Source organism: Rhipicephalus microplus, chromosome 1 (assembly GCF_043290135.1).
Source record: "Rhipicephalus microplus isolate Deutch F79 chromosome 1, USDA_Rmic, whole genome shotgun sequence".
NCBI lineage: Eukaryota > Metazoa > Arthropoda > Arachnida > Ixodida > Ixodidae > Rhipicephalus > Rhipicephalus microplus.
In genome coordinates, this window is record NC_134700.1 from 286629629 (window position 1) to 286651689 (window position 22061).

The 22061-nt window shown below is 43.0% G+C and overlaps 1 protein-coding gene across 6 annotated transcripts; it reads right to left on the reverse strand.

Annotated features, from left to right (window-relative positions):
* Nucleotides 1–1094: 1094 nt before the first annotated feature.
* On the reverse strand, nucleotides 1095–21639 carry LOC119159359 (uncharacterized). 6 transcript variants are annotated; one of them, XM_075865075.1, is made up of 13 exons: nucleotides 21538–21639; nucleotides 20443–20596; nucleotides 18593–18838; nucleotides 17354–17486; nucleotides 16427–16488; nucleotides 12570–12692; nucleotides 11175–11264; nucleotides 8165–8212; nucleotides 7464–7522; nucleotides 6353–6421; nucleotides 3501–3585; nucleotides 2707–2848; nucleotides 1095–1670 (listed from the first exon to the last, which is right to left on the reverse strand). In XM_075865075.1, the coding sequence occupies exons 2-13, from the start codon at nucleotides 20551–20553 to the stop codon at nucleotides 1270–1272; spliced, it is 1569 nt and encodes a 522-aa protein (XP_075721190.1). In that variant the 5' UTR covers nucleotides 20554–20596; nucleotides 21538–21639; the 3' UTR covers nucleotides 1095–1269. The 6 variants fall into 6 exon arrangements, with proteins under 6 accessions (XP_075721190.1, XP_075721191.1, XP_075721185.1 ...); XM_075865076.1 differs by having other exon boundaries at nucleotides 2737–2848; nucleotides 11175–11267; XM_075865070.1 differs by having other exon boundaries at nucleotides 11175–11267.
* Nucleotides 21640–22061: the final 422 nt, after the last annotated feature.

Genomic DNA, 22061 nt, shown 5'->3' on the forward strand with positions numbered 1-22061 from the left:
GGACCACCACACACCAGGTAAAGGGGAGGTGTACAAAGAGGTTAGTCAAGCACCCCGCTAACAATGACAACCGACATGTGACAAAAATACATGTATATAAGCAATATGTTTTTTGTAAATATATTGCGGCTGTTGTAAAGAACATAGCCATCTGCAGAACAGACAAGAAAAAAGAAAGACAGGTCAGCGCAAAGAGCCCTGCACCTCAGTGACAACAAAACGCACACGTGCTACTAAAGCTGCGAGGTCCGCAAATGAAGATGATAGCGTAGAAACGAGAGAGGAATGATTGCAAGTTACATTTACCAGTGAAAAAAAAAAAAAGAGGGGAGAAGAAAGGAAGTGGGGTCTCTTTGGATCTTAGCAGACATCACAAAACAGTAGCAAGCGGTATGCGACGAATGACACGATGGGACCGATGCTAAAATCAATTGAGAGATGCCTGGGACACCCGTGAGCATGTGCCAACCAAGGCATCAACTTACAAATGTAAAAAAAAAAGTTCTTTCCACTAGAACACTCCATTCCTTGCTTGGTTAGAGAGGCCAGATGCATTTCTACTGTATGACAGCTTTTACCTAGCCTCTCAGACTTGAGGCCAAACAACACTTCCTACATTAGCAGTCTGGATCGTAACTTGTCAGCTAGCACTGTCTCATACGACATGCACACTGGCAGAAAAAATAATGAGAATAATAAAAAACGTGTAAATGAAATGAACACAACAGAAGAATGATCTCAATAACCAGACACCTCTCCTGGTGTTGGGAGAAAGGTCAAGAAGAAGGGAAATGTGACACGCTTCTTCTTGTGAAGGTAGAAGGCAAAAAGAAAATTTGGCAGGGTGAAGAGAGAAAAAGGTGCAATGGGGCAATTTTATACAAAGCTGATTGGCAATGATCCTGGTATTTGTGGCAAGTCCGTAAAAGCAGCCTTGCCTTGTACGCACCTTGTACACACAGTGTCTCTCTCAATCATGGAGCAGCTCTGCCCAATATTCTTTTTTTTTACTGATTCAAAAGAAGTCAACACTAGACTTTTACTAGTCAATGTATGGTAGAGTAGGAAAAGACAAAGTAATGACAGATAATGGGTAAAATTAAAGAAAGAGAGAGAAAAAAAGAAGAGGTACACAGTCTAAAAAAAAAAGTCTTCCACTTACCAGTCATAAAATGAAAAGAAAGAAAAAGAAAATGTGAGAGGCAGATGATCAGCTGACCAAAGAGCAATGAGAAGAACTTATGCATGCACAGATCCTAGGTCAGGTCATCAGGCCTGCCGCTGCATCTGGATCACCACTGGATGGTGGTGCAGGCTGTTATTGTGAGACGGCAGCGCACTGTAGTTTCCGAGCCGAGCCCTCTTGTCCGGCGGCATGGTCATGGCAGCGCCCATTGGGCGGGCAGTGTCCTCGGGCACTGCCATCCAATGACGCTTGCCTCCGGGAAGGCTGAAGCTGAGGTCTAAGCCCCAGCCTAGGCTCTTGCTTGAGGGCGGCACCCACTTGGACGCCTGTGACGAAGGCGACGTCGACGCCATCGAGACGCCCTCATCATCTGAGGCATCGATGTCCTCCTCGATGTACTGGGCAGCAGCCTTGGCGGCATCACTGTACTCCTGGTGGAAGTCTCTCGTTGGCTCCGAAGCATACAGCAGGGAACGAGAACGCCCTGCATGAATTTCGCCATTATTCACTTTCTTCGAGCAGCTTGCCCTGTGGCCCTGCGTCATAGTTGCATACTTGAATAAAAACATGAAGGCCTTCATCAAGTAGGAATTAAGAGTTAGCCAACTATTTTCCAAGAAGAAAAATCCGCATGGTACACTTGTCACCCGGAAATTTTAGAGTAGAGTACCAAAGACACACCTTGCAATGCTTTACAATGCAAGGTGTGTCTTTGGTACATTTTATGGAACATCATTCCTCTTGTCCTATAGCAAAGTGTTTTTCAGGTTACAGTCTCAGGTTTCAGGCTTTATTGAGCCCCTTCATTCTCAGCATTAGAATGAGGACTGCTACGCTGGTCCCATATCATCAAGCACCCACTGTGTCTACTCTCATCTATCCAAATACTGGAAACACCCAACTATAACACGAGTTTATTTGTCTTTTTCAAGCTATAATGTGTGAAAACTGTTTAATGTAACATGCAGATCCCAATAATTTTTTGCAGCATGTATTTGCAGTTTTGGTTTCAATAACTGTGACTCATCAAAACTCGAGAAGGCATTATCCGGTGGTGGCGCCACTAGACTCTTTCTCGTTCCAACTGGCACCGTTAAACTACACTTACTTTGCCATAAGCACGCATCAGAACTCAGCATGCTTGTCAAAATATCTCACACAATGTTGAAACTGTGAAAGCAGAAATCAGCTTTCTTTCGAAGAGAAATAGTAGCGGCGGAGACGGACGATGCTGACAAAACGCCAGTGCACAAGTCACTGTAAGCTTGCCCTGTATAGCAGAAGTTTGCAAGCTTTCACCCCTCATAGCATCCACTGCACGTAATTGGAGATCATTCCGAGTGGCCTTCACCTTACAGTAAACATAAACGGATAATGATTGTTATACGCAGGTTTTTATATAACTTTTTTTCTCAAGCCACATTCAGAAGCGAACACAAACACAAGAACTGTCAACCAAACTATGTTATCCCAACACCGCAATGACTGTACCAAGTTTACACCAACTGAATATGTACTACCTAAACAGCAATTCAGGAGAGATTGCATGCCTGAAATCGGGGCCAGTTTCTCTGACGCCGACTTCAATATGAGATCGAGGTTGTCCCCGGAGTTTGTACGCAGGTTGGGGAACAGCAGCAGGGCAAAGGAGAGCAGTAAAACCTGCACACGAAAAGAAAAGAAAGCAACAAAAGCTTGGAATGTGGCAAGCTCGGAAAACATGCAGCAGACACCATTCTATTCACAGACAATTCAGTGTTCAAACACAACCATCGTCGCTACAATTTCCACTCAAGCCATTGCCAGTTGGATGAATGTGGCTTCTCAGGTTTTGAATTTCATGTTTCAAATTCCTAGCTATCTGATGTACCAATGAAACTCGTCACCTTGCAGTTAATCAATCACAGTTGCCAAAATGAAAGAAACTACCAACACGACATGTTGTGTTTGACCACCCAAAGCAATACGGTTAAGAGAAGCATCAATCACAAAATCCCTTTAAGATGTCTTTACAAAACTCCACCACAGCACCCTCTAGTCAAGGCAAAGCCTACATCGATGAAATCTGTTGATGTAGTTGAGAATGTAATAGTTACAAAGCCTGTTGCAGGTAAGCTTTATTTCCCTCTTGACGAGAGCAGGACCAATGGGAGTCGGAGAATGCTACACTGTTCTTTCTCTACAGTATTGAAACTCAATGGGCACATGACAGCAGCACACGGCTTTTGTAACAAACTCTTAACTCATTTTCCTTTTAAGTGAACCTTGAGACATTAAAAAGACATCAAACACAAGAAGTGATGGATTTTCTTACCATGACGCACGTGCTTGTTTGTGCGCTGCGACCAGAAGAGTTCGCAACTAATGCTTGAAGACGCTTGAGCTGAAGAAGCAGAGTGCTGAAATGAAATGATTAAGTTAGCATATCTACACAATTTCTTCATGGTTTTTCTTACTTGATCTTTCAATTTTTTATGTTTTTTTACTTGATCTTAGATTTGAAGTGCTGTATGATTTCTGTTAACATTAAAAACTCTAATATGCACAGTTTTGAGAAAATAATATTTGCTTTCCAACTGCCAAGTTGAGTAACTGTTAACTTTTTGCTATTCATGTTCAGCAGCCCAGATTTCAAAACCAGACCACGAGCCTAGTAATTTTTAAAAAAAGTAAAAAAAAGATAGACAAAAAGGGCAGCTCCGCACTATGGGTGCCAAGCTTGAAGGAAGTGAAAGCTCAGTAGCCTCGTATGTTTCTCATCAAACTCTTTCTTTCCTCCTTATTTCTTGCTTGCTTTCTTATTTTTTCTATTTTTATACCTACTTTTTCCTGCGTTACGACAGCATATGACAGAATACGGCAGCTTAGGCCCTAAAGTGCTTCGCACTTGTCAGCATCAACGCACACGAAGAACAAGAGGAAGAAGACTTCTCCTTATACGGGCGTGCGCACAGTGTGGTGCAGATAGCTACAATATTAGTGCTTTTCCCTGCTAAAAGCCAAGCCACAACAGCATACGGTGACAGAATACTACAGCTCGGATCCCTAAAGCAAGAGACAAATGAAAGAACTTCTGCTTCTAATATGTACGTCAATAGCTCTACAGAGATGCAAAATACAGTGGACTCCCAATAAACAAAACTCGCTTAAACGAAAATGCCTCATTAACGGAACTAAACGGGCTCATATGGCTGGATTTCTATGTGTTGTACAATAAAATTCATCGGTTAATCTAAACAGTGCTTATTGGTCACCTACGGCTAAACGGCACAAACTCTAAACACAGCATAGACTCGCTTATGCCAAAGGTAGTCTAACAACCATGGCAACACCTCGAGATCGAGACAAGTCAATCCATTAGCCATTCTCCTTGTGGCTGTGGGAGCAGAGTCTGCGAGTCAATTGTGCGTTATGCCTATTTGTGCGGCAAAGTGCGGTGGATCACGGCGTTATTTCATCCCGATGGAAAGGAAGCGGCCACACCATTCACTCCCGCTTGAAATTTAAAAAAAAACTTCAAAATCTTTAGGAGCTCGATCGAAGCGGCCTGCCCAAGACGGAGGTGGCGAAAAGATACATTCCGAAATTGACGCTGTCGCGGATCTGGATAGACAGAGAAAATTTTGAAGGCACAGTTAAGAACGGACCTTAACACCTAAACGGATGCGGATACGGACGACGCCTTATGAAGAACTAGAAAAAGTTCTTTTTCTGTGGTTCAAGCGTGCATGGAGTTTCAATTTGCCCATAAGCGGACCAATTCTCGAGCAGAAAGCTGAAGAGATCGCCATGCAAATGGGTGTTAAAAACCTTGTCTTAAGCGACGGACGGCTCAGCCGCTTCGAAACACGCCATGGCCTAGTCTTCAAAGCAATATCAGGTGAGAGTGGTGCAGTCAGCAGAGACATTTGCACCGACTGGCAACAAGGGCGGCTTAAGGAAATTTCGATGAGCTTTGAGCCAAGAAACGTCTTCACTGTCGACAAGATGGGTCTTTTTTACGAGGTGCTTCCATCAAAAACTCTCACCTTCAAAGGCGAAGCCTGTAGTGGAGTAAAACGCAGTAAAGATTGCATCACTGTGCTGGTGGGTGCAAACATGGCAGGAGATGAGAAGCTGAGGCTGTTGATAATAGAAAAATCAAGGCGCCCACATTGTTTCAAAAGCGTTCGACACCTTCCCGTTGCGTACCATGCAAACAGAAGAGAGTGAATGACCATGGCCAATTTCGAAAACTGGCTATGGAAGGAAAACGCAAGATTTACGAGGCAAGGCAGGAAGGTTGTCTTCATCGTGGATAATTGCCCAGCCCACGGTCAGGTTGAAGGACTCCAAGCCATCACTCTGGAGTTCTCGCCAGCCAATGCAACGGCAGTGATCCAGCCGATAGATCAAGGGGTTATTCAGAACATTGAAGTTCATTACCACAGACAACTGCTTCATCAAATGCTGCTTAGAAGGGAAGCGGGAAATGCTACAGCATAGATTTATTGGCAGCAATCCACATGTTGGCTTGTGCCTGGGAGCAAGTGAAAGCAACAACAATACACAAATGCTTTCACCATGCTGGCTTTCAAGTGCCAGAAAGCAGTACCTGATGAAAAAGAAAGCCCTACTGATGCCGACATTGAGACAGTATTCAGTCAGGCTGTGCCCTCTGCCCCTTTCACGCTGCAGTACTACGAATCAATTGATGAAAATGTCCGTACCTGTCGTGAAGAGACTGTCGAGAAAATTATTGCCAAAGTGCAAGATGAGGATCAACCAGCAAGCAATGATTGTGATGACAATACTGCCAGTGCAGTGGTGCCACCAGACCTATCAGCTAAAGAGGCTGTTGAAAATTTGTCAGGCATGGGTGCGTACCTTGTGAAAAATCAACTCAAGCTTGCCAAACAAACCACTCTTCACTCCTTTTCTTCTACTCATCCTCATGAGTGAGGTGAGGTTTGTGCTATTTGAATAAAGGTCTTGGTTCACTAAATAAGTGTACTTTGCTTAAATGACTTCTGATAAATCGAACAGTTTTATTGATCCCCTTAGAGTTTTGTTTAAGAGGAGTCGACTGAAAATGACAACCACTGAAGCACACAAGTTATCATAAATTAGGACATCACAGAGCTCAACACAGACCAGGCTTAAAGCAAAGTAACTTTTTAAACTCACTTATTCTGTTTCTCGAGAATCTCTACCTTCTTCTGTAGCTGGGCATTCTGTGCTGTGCATTGCTTCACTCTAGAAGAAAAGATGAGAAAATGGCAGCTATAATCTGACAAAAAATGAACGGGGCAGGGGAGACAAACATTTTGGAGCTAATGCAACGGCCAAGGCTGAACATAGCTTCATGCTCAGAGGACATTGAGCACATTACAATGCAAAAGGCAGCAAGCAATATAATAGAATTAAGAGCTTTTCTTGAGATTAACCACTTGAAATGCTTTGAATGAATGAGCACAGGCAATTAATTAAGGAGGAAATGAAACTTAAAAAGTTTATTTGTTTATAAATTCTGATAAAACTTTTAGAGTTGATCAATATTTGCGTGCCAATTTCAAGTATGAATCATTTGTCTAGTACATTACTTAGCACAAAATATTTCAAGTGCTTTTTGGGGAGCAAGACCTTTTCTAAACTAAGTGATTTAGTAAATACCGTATTTATGCAATTATAAGTCGGCACGAATGCAGATAAACCCCCTAAAAAGCATGCAAAAAAAAACAGGAACGTAAGTACATTTAATTTTTTTCAGATTTATTTAGGAAATCTCACAAAACATAGTTGAATTCCACTGTCCTTCATAGCAGCATTGCTTCAAAGATGTGCAGAAAAGCTAGCTTCACGAGAATACTCGAGGATAATGTTTAGAGAGTCTTTACAACCGCAACTAATTTTCAGTTCTATGTCAACCCCTCAACTTCGGATTTCAAAATAAGACAAAATGGGTCGACCTACAGCTGGGTAAATACAGTAAATGAGCATATCACAATAATCTGCAATCAGAACTGTGCACAGTGTAACAAAACATGGACGTGCTAAACCTATTAGAATAAAAGTTATGGTTATGCTGAACATTCACGAGTGAAATTCAAGCTAAAAATCGATTCAGCCACAAATGTCCAATATAACATAGCTTTTGTTCAAATTCACATGTTCAGGCCTGACTTTGTATGTCAGTTCCATAACAATGAACTCAAGGAAACTCCTTGGTACTACTACCTTTGGTTCTTTCTGAAAACCGTTCTAGAGAAACCCCTCATAATGACATCTCTCTACTCACCTGCTTTCTAACCCATCGACATATTCTTTCTTTCTTTTTCGGCTGTCCTGTGCCGATTGCTGCAAAAAGTATTATGGCAGTGTTTTGGTACAAATTTAACAAAAATGGCAAAAACTCATTTACCTGTATTACAACAATTATATTATCTCAAAAAGCAACACATTCTAGCAAACTTGGCCATGATGCATTATGATGGTGTTCACAAACAGCCTAGCACCAATTTGCAGTAGTAAAGCTAAAGAAATGCCTGAATATGAAGAACACCAGCAATAAACTTATCAGCGAAATAGTGATGCCATTCCATTGAAGAGGAATCAGAATTCCGCATGCAAGTCAAGTGACCAGCAATGTTCTCTGCAATGTTATGTGAAAGTATGGAAGTACAGAGTGTTTTGTCTCAAAGCTATACTGTCAGGCTGGCTTGCTGTGGTAATTTTAATGACTGATCTTGTACAACAAACAATACTGTTTGCAGAGCTTTCTTTATACAGACAATAATACTGCAGCAGTGCTAACACTAAAAATCGAACATTGAAGTGTGTGGCTATTTCTATGGGTTATCTCAAAAAATTTATTTTCTCCTTCTGATCATTTTAATAGTGCATCATGTAATGTTTTGCGGCCAGGCGATGCACATAAAAATGTTGTATCCTTATCAATCACCAATTACAAGAAATAAGACCAATGCAGTCATAGCCTACCTTGTTTCGAATCTTTCTCCTAATCTTTTTGAGTTCCCTTTCCTCAGCCTGCAATACAAAGATAAGCACATAAGTTTATCAACCCACAATGTGCATCAGGCTCTCAGAGCCCAGCTATCACAAACAAGAATGCCTTACACAACTGGAAGATGTAGAGCTTACAATGGCAAATCCCCACCAACTAGCTTTAAGGGGCCCTGCGACACACATTACGTATGCCGTTTTTATCACATGTTCTAGAACTGCAGAATGCACTGATATTATTGTACAAATAGTAATGCAAAAAAAAAAAAAACATATTCATGCAGTGAACGATGATGAGTGGGAGAAGTTCCAGAGGTACATTTGTAAACCATGAATCCCACTCGCAGCCATTCCAGAGTTTCAAGAAGTCTATCCCAGCATACTTCTGCAGCAGAAGGCGTGCTGTTTGCCCAGCTGGCCTAGCAAAAAGTTCCTTGCAACGTTCTTGCCAGTACTGCACCGTGTTGAGTACACCTCGCATCAAGGCCAGGTCGCGGTTTAGCACTGTGTACGTGAACTCGCACCCGCCGTTCAGACGGCAGCTCTCGAGTTGCTGCCGTGCAAACTAGCTGATGGTGGCAGCGAGCGCTGCAGCGCCATTTAGTGAGCACTCCGAGTGTTAGGGGTGGCTACGACGGACAACGGCGAACAAGCCCACACCCTCAGGAGCTTCGCCCCCAAAACAAAGCTGTTATAAATTTAATGCAATGGAGACACCAATTTGGTTTTGGCCTACAGTGACACAGTGGCTATTTTTATGATTGGAAGTGACATTTCATCATGTGTGAAAGTCAAAATTGCCTGGGTATTCAGACTTATCTGAAGGGACAAGTCACATGTAATATTCATATGGTGCAGACTAGGCCACACTATTGTGCACAAAAATGGTAAAAGCGCCATTTAAAGTGCCTCAGATACATTAAGATTTTCGTTTTTAACTCATTTAAAAGCAGTTGCAGAACACTAGCTGCAATGCACAGCAGCCAACAAGACTTCCAGTGTGCCTTTATAAGAAGCGCTCAGTAATTAGAACCAGCCACTGATGCCACTGGCAAAGTGTAACGTGAAAGGATGAGAAAATTTTTTTCTTGTCGCTTGCTGGGGTTTTAAATTAAAGTATGAAGATGTGATGCAAGATCGTAGCGATGGTTAGTAGAAAAAGAGAAGGACGAAGTGCACGTGCTTTGGAATAAACATGGCGTATGAGCCAGGCAACGGCTCACAGTCATCATAGCGCTACACAAGTCGATGGACGATGGACCCGTGTAGGACTGGTTCTACTTGTTCGAGCTCCACGCTACCGCTGCATCATGGTCGGAACAGGAGATAAGTCACCAACTTCAGTGTATGAGCCAGGCCACGTCTCCTAGTCATTATAGTGTCACAAAGACTAATTTCTGTTCCTGTGCACCCATACTGAAAAATTCTTTTGCGTTAAACAGACTGAAAACCGATCATTCTTTACCCCGTTTTTTTTTTTAAATGAAACTGCAGTTCATTCTTGTAGTGTTTGAAGCTGCAGTGGCTCCTCCCAAAAGCATGCAGCTATTTTGTAAGCGCTATTTCTTGATCAGAAAAGCCTGTAACACTGTACATAAGTGCCCTTCAAAAACAATGTGAAGCGATAGCGGTGCTGGTAGAGCTCCTTGCAAATAGTTGCTTAGGTTCTGCTTACCCAGGAGCGACTGAAACTGTGGTTAAACACCTTCACATTGACACTTTCACCGTTTTGGAATATAAAAAGCAGGCAGAAAAGTTTACCCCATGCTAGTCATCACATGAAGTCCACTGACCGTTTTGCAAAGGCCACGAGGCACTTTCCATACCTCTTAAACTTATCAGCAAGTACCACCAAAACCTCATCTAACATCGTTCATGCTGCTACTCCTGTGCACCGGATAATAAATCAAGCAAAGGTGGTGATGCTGTTGTGGTCAGCCCAAACAAAGGCATATCTGCCCGTTTTACGTTAAAAAAAGATTATATAAGAAAGTTCTGCATTTCGATGCTAACATAAAGACAATAACGTACACGAGCAAAAGGTCACATGATCACTACCAAGTGAATCTTCCCTTTTTTGCCAGGAGAGGCACCAAAAGGAATGTTCAGTGAAAAAATAAGAACATACATCCCTGTCTAACAAGAAAAACAGGGTTCGATTTAGACAGCGCATTAAACAATCTTTCCATTAGTGAAGTTACCTCAATTCGTACTCTCAGCGGTTGTCTGTCCCTTTAATCTCAGTACTGATCACTACGCGGCGCAGACAAAAAAAACATTGCAGGACCCCTTTAAGTTTATGTTGTTCTATGCTTCCTTCACATGACATCTGGAATGAACCAGTACATCACACAACACCCTTTTACTTTTCTTATACAGTGTTCACTGAATGACTCGTGCAAAAAAAATTTTCTTTCCTTTTCTTTTTTTTTTAAAGCTGCCTCACAAAAACTTGAAGCAATGAACCTAATAGCGTTTTTAAATGATATAAAATACTGGAAACACACAGACCACTGATGTATTTTTTTTTAAGCATCTCTCGTATAGTGACATAATGTACGGCCATATTTCTGAATTTTTTCCCCTTAAAGTTTATCCTACCATTTGTCACAATGACTGGTGAATTTTGATGACAAAAAAGGAGTGAAATGTGGGCCAACGATCATGAAGGTATGAAGAAATGGCTCGCTGCAAGATCTAGAGCCTCACAGTAAACAGACCTGGAAGCAAGGAAGCACCACGTGACGTGACAAGTTATGACGTGCAAACCTAAAGAGCCATACACAATTGCACTTTCTTTTCGATGTGCTGACTGCGCATACTGCAACATATGCCCATGAAATATTTTATGGAAAAAATAATTTCATTTGACCCAGTTTGATGCAATTAGGTTCGACTATACATGCGTAAAAGAAATGCAGGAAACAGTGAATTAAGCCTTGCAAAACCATGTGCTGCACACGTGCTGCTTTGTGCAATGACCCACCTTTGTAAGGGGCATTGTTGTCGGCAGGACAATGCCTTCTTTGTGCATGAGCCGTTTCTCTTCCTCTGTCAGCTGTAAAACCTCTTCTGTCTTCTGAAACACAATTGTGGGACAGCACAGTCATATGCAAGCTCGCAGCTACGCATCTATTATATTGTCCTAGGCATCACCACAGAAGGCACAGGTGCTCCCAGGAAATACCTCGGAACGTGTGGGCCATGAGTGTTTCCTGTTATTCAGACCATAACGGCCAACTTGTTGGTTGTAACGGTCCTAATAAACTGGAGTTCAGAGGCTCAGCGCAGAAATCACATGACATGATCTCAGTTTCTCGCAGCCCTTTTGGAAATTTACATGGCTTCTATGTTGCCTTGTAATGCATAATATCTGCAGGGTGTTGTACAGACCCTGCCCCGATGCTCAGGTGACAAGGTCAATGCTGTTTCTTTCATCTCACGAGTTAATGTAATGATATTTATCGTCCATGAACAAATTACACTCAACTCTACCACAAAGCTGTTTTACAGTCGCAGATGCACAATCAAGTTGGCGGGTAGAATGAAAAAAAAAGGCAATAATAAACGTATCCTTTTCGTTACTGAGCTGAGTGCTCTGTAAGCAAGTGCTCTTTTGCGCGTAGTTGTCACGGTTTTTATTTTTGTCATTCCTCTGACATTACTACTTCTTGTTCTATAGCGGCATTTTTTTGTTTTCTTTTCTTTTGTTTTATCCATGTATTTACTAGCCAGCACTTTCACCTGCAACATTTTTGGTGTTTTTTATATATTATATTGTTTCTGATGTTTCACGCGCCGAAATATACTGTTCCAAGACAGATCCCATAACTTTATTTTTTTTTCTTTTTCCTCAAGGTGTTTTCACAGTTCATTAATTTTGTTTCTTTTGTGCAACATGTATCTTTTGTACAACCCACTCCTTCTTATGGCTTGCAAAGCAAGCTTGCAGAAGAAATTAATTATTTAAATAATTAACCTGCCAAAAAGTGATTGCCACATACACACTAACAATGAGACTCTATGGCACATGGACTGAAAATTTAGTCACTATGTTTCTACAGTTAGTACCTTTATAATTTATTATGAAAGGGATTCTGCTGTATAAGACAATTTTACATTATTGAGTTTCAACCTTGATTTTTCTCTACAATGCCCAAAGTGTGCACACAATTCACAATCATGACAATACTGTCTCCAAGAATGCTCAATATGCATGTACTGCAGGGCATTATCACTGTGTGCAGAACATGGGGAAGCTTTTTCTTTAACCAGAGTAATACGTTATGGGTGCATATTGCACGAAGGCACTAGCTGCAGTATGTAACAGTGGGTGCTGCCTCGCAAAAGGCGACCTTGAGCTACAAGCATTGCAATTAACCTTATTTGATCGGCTTCCAGCACTTGGGGAACTGTGCGTTGAACTGCATGACGACATCGCAGAGGGGCTCTCGGGAGCCACAGGGCTGTCGGGGGCTTCCAAGATGTCGGGCAGAACTGTGCCCTGCACATGAAAAGGCACACCAAATTGTGTTCTGTTGTCGAGTATACAAACACGTAATAGTCACACACTATATCAATGAAAAAATTGAACATACAAACTGTGCACTCATTCAGAGATGCGATAGACCGAAACTGCTTTGGCGCAACTTCTGAAGCAGCTAAAGTTCTGCTTTGGAGCAGCAAATTAGCCTTTTAGAGCAAATGCCTGTCACAGATTTATGAATAGTACTACAACTCTAAAGGTCTGACTGAGAGCAGCTTTATCATGTCTCCCAATATATATGCACACATAAATCAATATTGTTACGTAACTAAAGGTGAAACTGGCTCCCCATGACAGCCCTAACAAAAGGTGCTGTAGTAGATAACTAGTGTGCAAGTTTCCTTGAAAGCAGTGAGCGATGTGCTGCCATCTTCTGGCCAGTGTGAAGCTGCGTAGCACCGCCGCTGTATTTTCAGGATGTCACAATAGCAATTATATGAACACTGTTAGCAGAAATTTGTGGCCGCCGCTGATCTGTACAGAGTCCAAACCAATAACATCGCTGATGCACCGTCTGTTTTTCGAATAAAAGCGCCCTACCGCTAGGGACCAACCCCGCTGAAGCAGTGATGAAACGACCCGGCAATCACCGTCACGCAAAGGGCACATGCGATAACATTGCTCCGTGTGCAAGGCCTGTCATCGCTTGCTTACGAGTTATTTTGTCGGGCAAGGGACCATACACAGTCCTGCCGACCACTCGCCGTCCCCCAGCTCAACTTTTTCCTCTCATGCCTTGAGAAAACAGGCAGTGTCAGGCACTCTTTTTGGCAACCCTAGCGAGTGAGTAAAAAAACAGAAAAAAGCCAAGAATGGAGGGAAAAGGTAAGAATATCGGGGAGGAGCCCTCAATAAGGAAGTTGGAGATAAAGAGACAGTGAGGAGAAATTGGTCCAAATATAAAAAGAGAAAAAATTAAAAAGTTCCGACTTGAAAAGGGAGAAGTGGCTGATTAATCACGATGGGCGGCTTAGAAAAGCCCTGCCATTAAGTTCGAGAAACCCTTGCGGAAGCAGGGTTCAGCTTAGCTCCTTGAGAGAGAGGGGAAAGGGGTCACATTAAGGAAAAGCACAGAAAGTGCCTGGTGAGTTGTGGGCATAAGCACGTGCAGTTCCCTTTCTAGGTACAAGAGAGGGAGAGTGAAGGTCCGTCGCAGCGTCAGCCCGCCGCCCCTCTTTGTCTACCCGAGTCGCCCCGCCACTCCCTATTATGTCAATGTAAAGGGCTCACTGTGCGCTCCCCCCCCCCCCCAACCACAAAGGTTAACAGCAGGACACCCACCACTGGCTGCAATAGAACAGCCACTAGGAGCGCTGCGCGCTCGCCACGTCAAGCAAGCGCTCCTGCTAGAGGCGGTCCCTTTTTGCTCTCCTTTTTTTCCTCTCGCGTAGGAATGCTGGCACGTTCAAGAGCCAGCAAAAGCACCAACTGTACCACGGGGTCACTTCCCTCTCTGTACTACAATGGAGGTTTCTCTTTTATTTAGTTATTGTGCGTGACCTTCAAAAACTACACAGCCATGTGCGATTTCTCTGCTCCTACTCGGCAGGCCGCATGTCCTGGCGCTATTTTCACCTCTCGAAAATGTACACTGAACCGAGTTTAACCTTGCCACCATAGCTAAAAAAAGGAATCTTTCTTACTACATGGCCAGACAAATACGCTCAATCAGCCAGGCAAAGCAGTGGATGTGCGGGGCAAAACTGGATTTCCGGGAGATTTTTCTATGACCCGAACAATCAAGAGAAACTTGCAAAATCCAGGAGCCTCTCGGATAATCTGGCAGACTTGGCAGGCATGCTACAGTAACTTAAAAAGGCCATGCAACACTTTTAAATGTAGTCATCAAATGGCTTCATTAAACGAGTATTGCCATCCAAATCAACTACCTCAGCAGTTTTTAGAATCCGTCAAGTACAAGCAGAGTTGCAGAACTGTTGTACCAGTGAGCAGGCTAAAAGCAAGCATGAAAAATGGAGCAGGAAGCTACACTTATTTATCGGTGCACGTCATGACCTGAAGCGTTTTTTTTTCTTTCTTAGAACTTTCACTGCGATCGCAAGCTAGCAAGTTGTCGCAAGGAGGCATCTCGTGGCGGCCCCGGTAACTATGCACATCACAATGCTCAAAACAGGCAGTGGCCGTGACCTTTATGGTGTGGTCGTTCACATTTATGGCATTATTGGTCAAGGGAAGAGCGATCGATTTCTGGCTGACATTGAGAATTAGTTGTGAATTCTGCTCCCTGTGCTGCTTTACAATATTTGGCTTGCGTGTTTTAAGGCTCAACTCCCAATGGGTAGCATTTTCTGACCAGTGTTGCCCATGGAAGTGTTTTGATTGCCTGATGCTGATTTTTTTTCCCAGAAGACTGCGAAACTATCACAATATTATATGACTTCTGCAGAAATGTAGCAGCTAGAAGCAGATTTCACCCATTGGCACAGTTTGTTGCAATAGGCGCAGAAATCGCACAACTGCGCATCACAATTTGTTGCCCTGCTGCACTCAATTCAATTCAGTAAGGCTTCATAAAAATTGCATGCAAATATGCAAATTGTCCCTCCAGTGCATTGAATAATACTTGGGGAAAACAAGCCAGTTAGGGCCCAACACCACCAAACAACTGAAGACAGCAATAAAGTTGTGCCATCTCCACAAAGGGAACCCTGATGGGATGCGAAGCAGCAGCGTTGTGCACGGGTGGCATTACAGGTTGAACGGAGCTAACGCAGGTGCTGCGGTGAGCACTGAAGGATTCGTTTGAAGCGATGGCTGGCGTAGGTCTTGTAGGTGACACGTACAGACAAGCTTCAATGCGTACGTCAGGCGCACATCGTGTTTATTGCGTGCGTACCGATGAGTCCACTCGGCGGTATAGTGAGCTGCGGTCGCAGCAGGTGTTGCGGCCGAACGGAGGAGGCGGCAGCTGCGGGCGCTGCGGCAAGTGCCTAGCAGGCGAGGAAGAGAGACGTCAGCGTGCACTGCAAGGGGAGCGCGACGTCAACGCGCAGCAGCAGCGTAACCTACTTGGCATCGCACCAACACCTGCGGCGCGTGGCGCATTCGTACGGAGGGACAGCATTACACAGGCTTGTCAAAGAGCTGCTTCGTATCTATTCTTATAACAGAACGGCTGTTTCCCAGAAGGACAGATCTACAACACATATTGGCATGCAGGTGGCCTTCTACTGATGATTCTTTATTGTTCTGCCACAATACCTTGAGCCATTCGAGAATGCAATTAAGGGCACATCATGTTTGATATCAAATGTATTGTGTTTTTTTTTCTGCCACTGAAATCACTGAGTGTTGAGGCAAAACAAAATCTAGATCGCTCTTGTTGTGGCGTGCAGTAAAGAAGGGGCAACAGTAATTGTGCAACATTCCTGCCCCGCAAAATATTTTTACAAGTTCAAATTCTACTTATGTAAGGTTCTGTAGAAGGGCTGATATAATGCAATTATTCTTTGTTCTACATTTTATGCCTCTACTACCAACAACCACTTCATAGCCAGCAAATCCCAGATAACATGGGTAAAGCACCACTAGAAGCATCAACAAGGATGGAAAATAAAAAGTGTATTGGACATTATTTGACTATACAGACCAAACTGCACTTTTCTGGCATTACTAAGAGAAAAGGTAGCACAAAGCAAACAGCAGATAATTCCAGGAAATTGTTTACTTACTTCAACAATCACTGCCTGCTCACAATCTTTTGCATCCGTAGTAGCAACAATCACATCCGCAGCTGCAAGGCGAAGAAGTGCATGAAGTAAGCGTCTTACTTTTCTTTAATAACGTCCAGTGCAAATATTTGTAGGTCACTGAGAGAACAGGTACATCATGCACATGCATTGAAAACAAAACATCAGACCTAGGAATTTAAGGATGATAAATGATCAACAAAGTGAAAAACAGCATGTAACAGAGGACAGTGACAGAGACGGACGAAGCTCTGTCACTGTCCTGTGTTGCGCGCTGTTTTTCACTTCGCTGGTCATGTACCAACTGGCCCAACTGGTAAAATTATGCGAAATTCCAAAGTCTGCATGCTTAAAATAGCATTATGATTATAAAGTAGCATTATGATATGGACAGGCATGCACAAAAAATAATTTAACACAATACCTCGGCTACATATAAAATGATAAAATTTCTGATTGGATGTATAGCTAAAGCTAACAGCCACTTAACATAGGGGAACGAACAAAGCCCCTATGCACATGTATCTAAAACATCACGACCACATTTTTCATGACTGCTTAAGCACAATTCGTCACGATGCACAAGATCTCGAATACGAAGTGCAGATACATTTTGTTTTTACTGATCCTTTGACGTCGTTTTAAAAGTTTAAATTGAGTGACTTCCTCGTGAACCTTATTCTACTAAAATGACTATAAACTACTACCTAACATAGAATTAGTTCTAGAACTTTAAGTGATGCAAGTCTGTGAACTTGGTGTATTTGCCTTAAGATCTTAGAAGATAACATTAATATAAAATGAGCCATAATCACTGTGATTTTCATCCTCCATTAAGTTGCAGTACGTGCTTTGACAATTCATAAATAATTTTATAGATACTTTAACCAGTGATTAAAGTAAGCTCACCAATGTCATCCAAAGGTGATGTTGTTGATACACATTCTTCCACAATGGAGGATGGTGAAACAGAACTGTTGTCATACTCTTCTACACCAACGACATCAACATACAAGGGATCATCAAAATCCATTGCTTCCTCCTGCAGTTGGAATGAGTTGACTTAATCACCTCAGCAGGCCCTTTGCACAATGTTAAAAGTGCCAAATGAACATCAAAGGCATCAATGCACAACCGACATAAGCCTTGTTCAGGCAAAGAACTAATTTGCAACAAAGATAAAGGGTAATTTCTTGAACATCCATGAGAACAGAGGGAAGATAAATGTTACATGCAGTACTTATCAGATATGCAAATGTTTATGAAATTACAATAAAGTATAAATATATGCTGACTGCAGAAAATCAACAGCCATTAGTGCAAACACGTAGAAGAAAGCCGCCATGAATCACATTCTATATCTTCTGAGAAGGATATGTGCAGGTTCTTTAGTTAACAATGTATATGTATTTCAATTATCCAGTGAAAGACTAAGCAATTTCTAAAAGAAAGGTGTGCATATGTTTCATCTTTCTGTGTAAGATACCGGACCAGGGCATCTCGAGACTATAACAAGTACATGCACCTCTATAGACATAAAGGCGAAGTCCTGCCCAAGTTAAATGGCCAAGGTACTAATTAAGTCACACAGTCTAAAGAAGCTGCATGCGCTGGGAATACAGATGTCATACATCTGCTGGAGATGCCACAGCAGCTACATTCATCGTTTTGTAGAATAACACCTTTTAAAGGGCCAGTAAATGACCCCATGGCCTAAAATTTGTGACGAAGAGAAAAACTGCACACTTCTAAGATGCAAAGATGCTACTATGAGAATTACTAAAAAGGGCCAATGGACAAACTGATATGTAAAGTTGCTAGTGGATTAACTTTAAATATCAACTTTACATATCATCAGCTTTATCCATATCACCTATAGGAAACTTTACATAACTTCGCAGATGGAGAGGACTGAACAGGCGCTGGGGAGAGGCTGCGGGAATTGTTTTTCAAAATAGAGTGCCTCTGCGGCATACAGTGCTATGGTATTGACAAAATGTGATCAACATGGTCTTCCACACAAGGTACAGCTCAATCAGGAGGTGTAAAAGAGGATTCGTAGCCTATCTACTAGTGCTTGAAAAATTTTGCATGATGTCTACTACAGAAATGGCAGCACTTGAAAAGACTTGCTGGCAAAAGTCTCACCTGATGGCCGTCTAACGTGGAGAATTCAGAGCTTTCGGACCCCGGGCCCGTCCGAGGCGACAACAAGCTGGCAACGCTGCCATCAGGAGACAGGCTGTAGCTGTGCTCCTGGGATGGCGACGCTGGCGAGATCGCCGACACGAGGTCTGGCACGGAGTCGGGCACGTCATCATGCAGTGAGGGCAAGGCTGAGTCACCGATCAGATACTTGGTCCAAAAGTCGATGCTCTCACTTTCAAGTTCTGGCTACAAGGGTGCAGGATTGGGCAGAAACACATGAACCTGTATTTAGTAAAGGCACAGCAAGATAAAATATGGATGCATAACAGCGACAACAATAAACCACTAAGTGAGCAGACTTGAGAAAAGCCATACAAAAGTGTGCTTTGGAAGTGGAAAGGTCCTTATGAATTGTGAAAATGAAGTGAAGTAAAAGAAGAGCAAGCCATTAATTGAAACTTAGAGAGTGCACAACAGGTTATTGGCATTCAGCAAATAGCGCGAGAATCAATAAGGCAGTATACCGCTGCTTCCTGTTATACTTAAATGAAATTATGAGAAATTTGTGGTTTTAAATTAGAGAAAATTCCTGAGCTTTACAAAGAGTGCTCTGGGTACAAAATAACTGCTCATTTCATACAACTACAGTCACATTCAGTATAATCTGCAATGCCACTGTCCAAGATTAAAGGGGCTGGTATGAATCGCAAAGTGGTAGCAGGATACGAAAAGTGATGAAGTAAGCGCAGTCCCAGTTACTGGTTATTATTAAAGCAATTTCGTAAATACAACCAGAGTAACTAGTATTCTAAACTAAGCTCATATTCAATGCACCTTTACATGTTCAAAAGGTGACAATATGCACAGTCACTATTGAACAATATTCTCACACACTTACAGTCTGCAAAACATGTACCTAAATGTATCATCACTGAGGACAAAGCTGAAGCTTGCATCAAGCTTTTCGCTAAGTTAATAATATGAACAAACAACCATTGCTGAAACTCGCTAACTTGCCAGATGCAAGTTAAAAAGTGTTCCAAAAGCAATAATTTTACTGTTGATTACTGGACCCTAACTGCATATCACAAACTACCCATGAAACTGACGATGCTCCTGTTGTGCACTTATCGGCACCATGCTAACGTGGCATTTTCAGTATTTGTGCAAGACATTTAAGATGCTTTCAAGAACCAAAGCAAACTCTGCAATGATAACACGTGAGCTGTATCTCAGAGAGACACCATGTCAGCCAAAGTGTTCTGCTTAAAAACAACTGCTGCCAGCCAAGCATTATAAATCCCACTTTCAGAAGAAAGTGATGCAATATTCTGTTTTTAAGTAAATCGCTTCCAATAAAGCAGGCTAGATAAGTAAAGTAAACACAACAATGAGTCGGTTATGCTGCTATATAACATGCTCTAGTGAAGATCCCAAAGGTGTGCAAGAACTTGACAATGATTTAATACCAAATAGTTTCACAGACTGTGTAACTTTTTTGCTAAACGGTATGTTGGCATAAATTACTGCGGGCACAGTGGCAGATGTGACATGCCTACGTGTACGAATGGGCAAGTTATCTGCTAAACACTAAGACTAATTAGGCGTGCTAAAGTTTACTTACCAACCACGGGTGTCAGTGCAGCAGTGTACTAACGCACATGATTGGCCATAAAAAAGAGCTACGCGTCTACCACTGATAACGCTGCGGCGGAGGAGAGCCGCTAACGCGGAATCAGGCCACGTGCGTCTGGTGGAAACAGCCGGTGCCGTTTCCTGGTGACATTTAAGCCCAAACACCTTCCAACACCGAACGAGTGGAACAAACGTAAAGTAAAAGAGACACAGACCAAAAGTCCGCCGTCCGGGAGATCGCCGGTGAACAGGCCGCCGGAATCTTTGAAGAAGGGGTCCTCCTTCTCAAAGAGGTCAAGAATGCCCACCGTGCTCCCAAACGACATGTCGACGGGGGGATTTGTTCGTCGTCTTCCCCGAGGTCAGCACCTAGGCACAATCAGAGACAAGCGAAACGTAAACGATTCGATAAAATAAAGGTACACCGTAAAAACAAAGCGGCTTAGGTCGAACGCGGCACCGCACCTTACATCGCCGCACGTGTTTACAGCAAATCCATATGGCCCGCAGCGCTATCCCCGCAAACCAATGTCGACGTCAGAACGATCATCCTCTGAAATGTTCCGCCCTCGTCATTGCTTTTTTTTTTTTTGTGCGTGTGAAAACTGAGGCACTATGCGATGAATTCCCAATTGCGCCGCTACTCCCTGGACTACGGTCACCGATGTTTAGAGAAATAAAAATGCTCCGGTTGTATACGCAAGCGGGCAAGGGAGGGAGTGAGAACTGGTTGTCACGACAGGTGCACGTTGATCACAAGTGGCAAAGCCGCCTCGCTTAACAGTCGCGTTCTATTGCAGCACTCGATGGAACAGATAGTTCTCTCTCTCTCTCAAGCGGCCCGGCAGACTCGAATGCGGGGAGCGACGTAGCCTACTTTAACGGACGTGCAAGAATCATCACGACCTTGCTCTGTATGAGCTACGCCGCTTCTGAACTAGGCAAGAAGCGATGTTGCCCTTACCTAAACTTGTTCCGCAATTTCTAGACGACTGAGAGCAGCAGCCTAGTCCAGTCGACTAAATAACCGTGCGATCCGCACCCGTACAAGAACCACAGATCGCGAATTCGACAGATATTGTGTTTTCGTTTAGAACCGAAACACCCCGTCAGATGACTCAAGACCGTTCGGGCAGAACGAAGTGCGGCAACGACGTGCTATGGCGAACGTGAGACCATCACGCGCGCTCCTTGGTCAAGCTTCACACAGATCGGTGAAGCCTTGTTCTATCGGATTTAAAAGCCGGTATTTCGAATGGTTATCAAAACCCAACTCGGGAGAAAAAAACAAACAAACGTGCCAAATTTACCACATCTCCTTTTTCCGCGACCTTGCCAACTCTACAAAGTGACGTCACGACTACTTTGCGCATGCGCGATGCGTGCTAGTGTAAAATCAACGCCTCCTTTAGGAATATGCCTGCCGCATGAGAAAAACAAACAGCTGCCACACCCTTTCTCTCCTTCAATTTGAAAATGTGCTCGGTCGCTAGCGTCATCTGTGGCGGACGGTGCAACAACGCAACACTTTGCATAGCCTTTGAAACAGTGGTGCACAGTTGCAGATCTCGAACTCTCGACTGACGCGTCCTTATGGGCCGCAGATGAAGAACGCTTAGCTGGTACCGCCCACTGCCGTGATAATGAATGGATGGATGGATGCTATGAGCATCCCCTTTATAACGGGGTGGTGACAAGTATGCCACCAGGCTCGACAAAAAAAAAAAAAAAACCCTTTTTTTTTTTGATGTTGGCCTAATGCCTCTACTTCGATAAATTCTATCTTAATGGAAAAAAAAGGTAAATTTTCAGCTTAAGTTCTCTGCCATTTACG

Excerpts from the sequence above, each read along its gene's own strand:
- LOC119159359 (XM_075865070.1), bottom strand. The coding sequence starts at position 20,553 with ATGTCGTTTGGGAGCACGGTGGGCATTCTTGACCTCTTTGAGAAGGAG. Across the intron at positions 17,487-18,592 it reads CCACGTTAGACGGCCATCAG|GAGGAAGCAATGGATTTTGA; the intron begins GTGAGACTTTTG and ends TTCCAACTGCAG. Across the intron at positions 6,422-7,463 it reads GTCGATGGGTTAGAAAGCAG|AGTGAAGCAATGCACAGCAC; the intron begins GTGAGTAGAGAG and ends CTTTTCTTCTAG.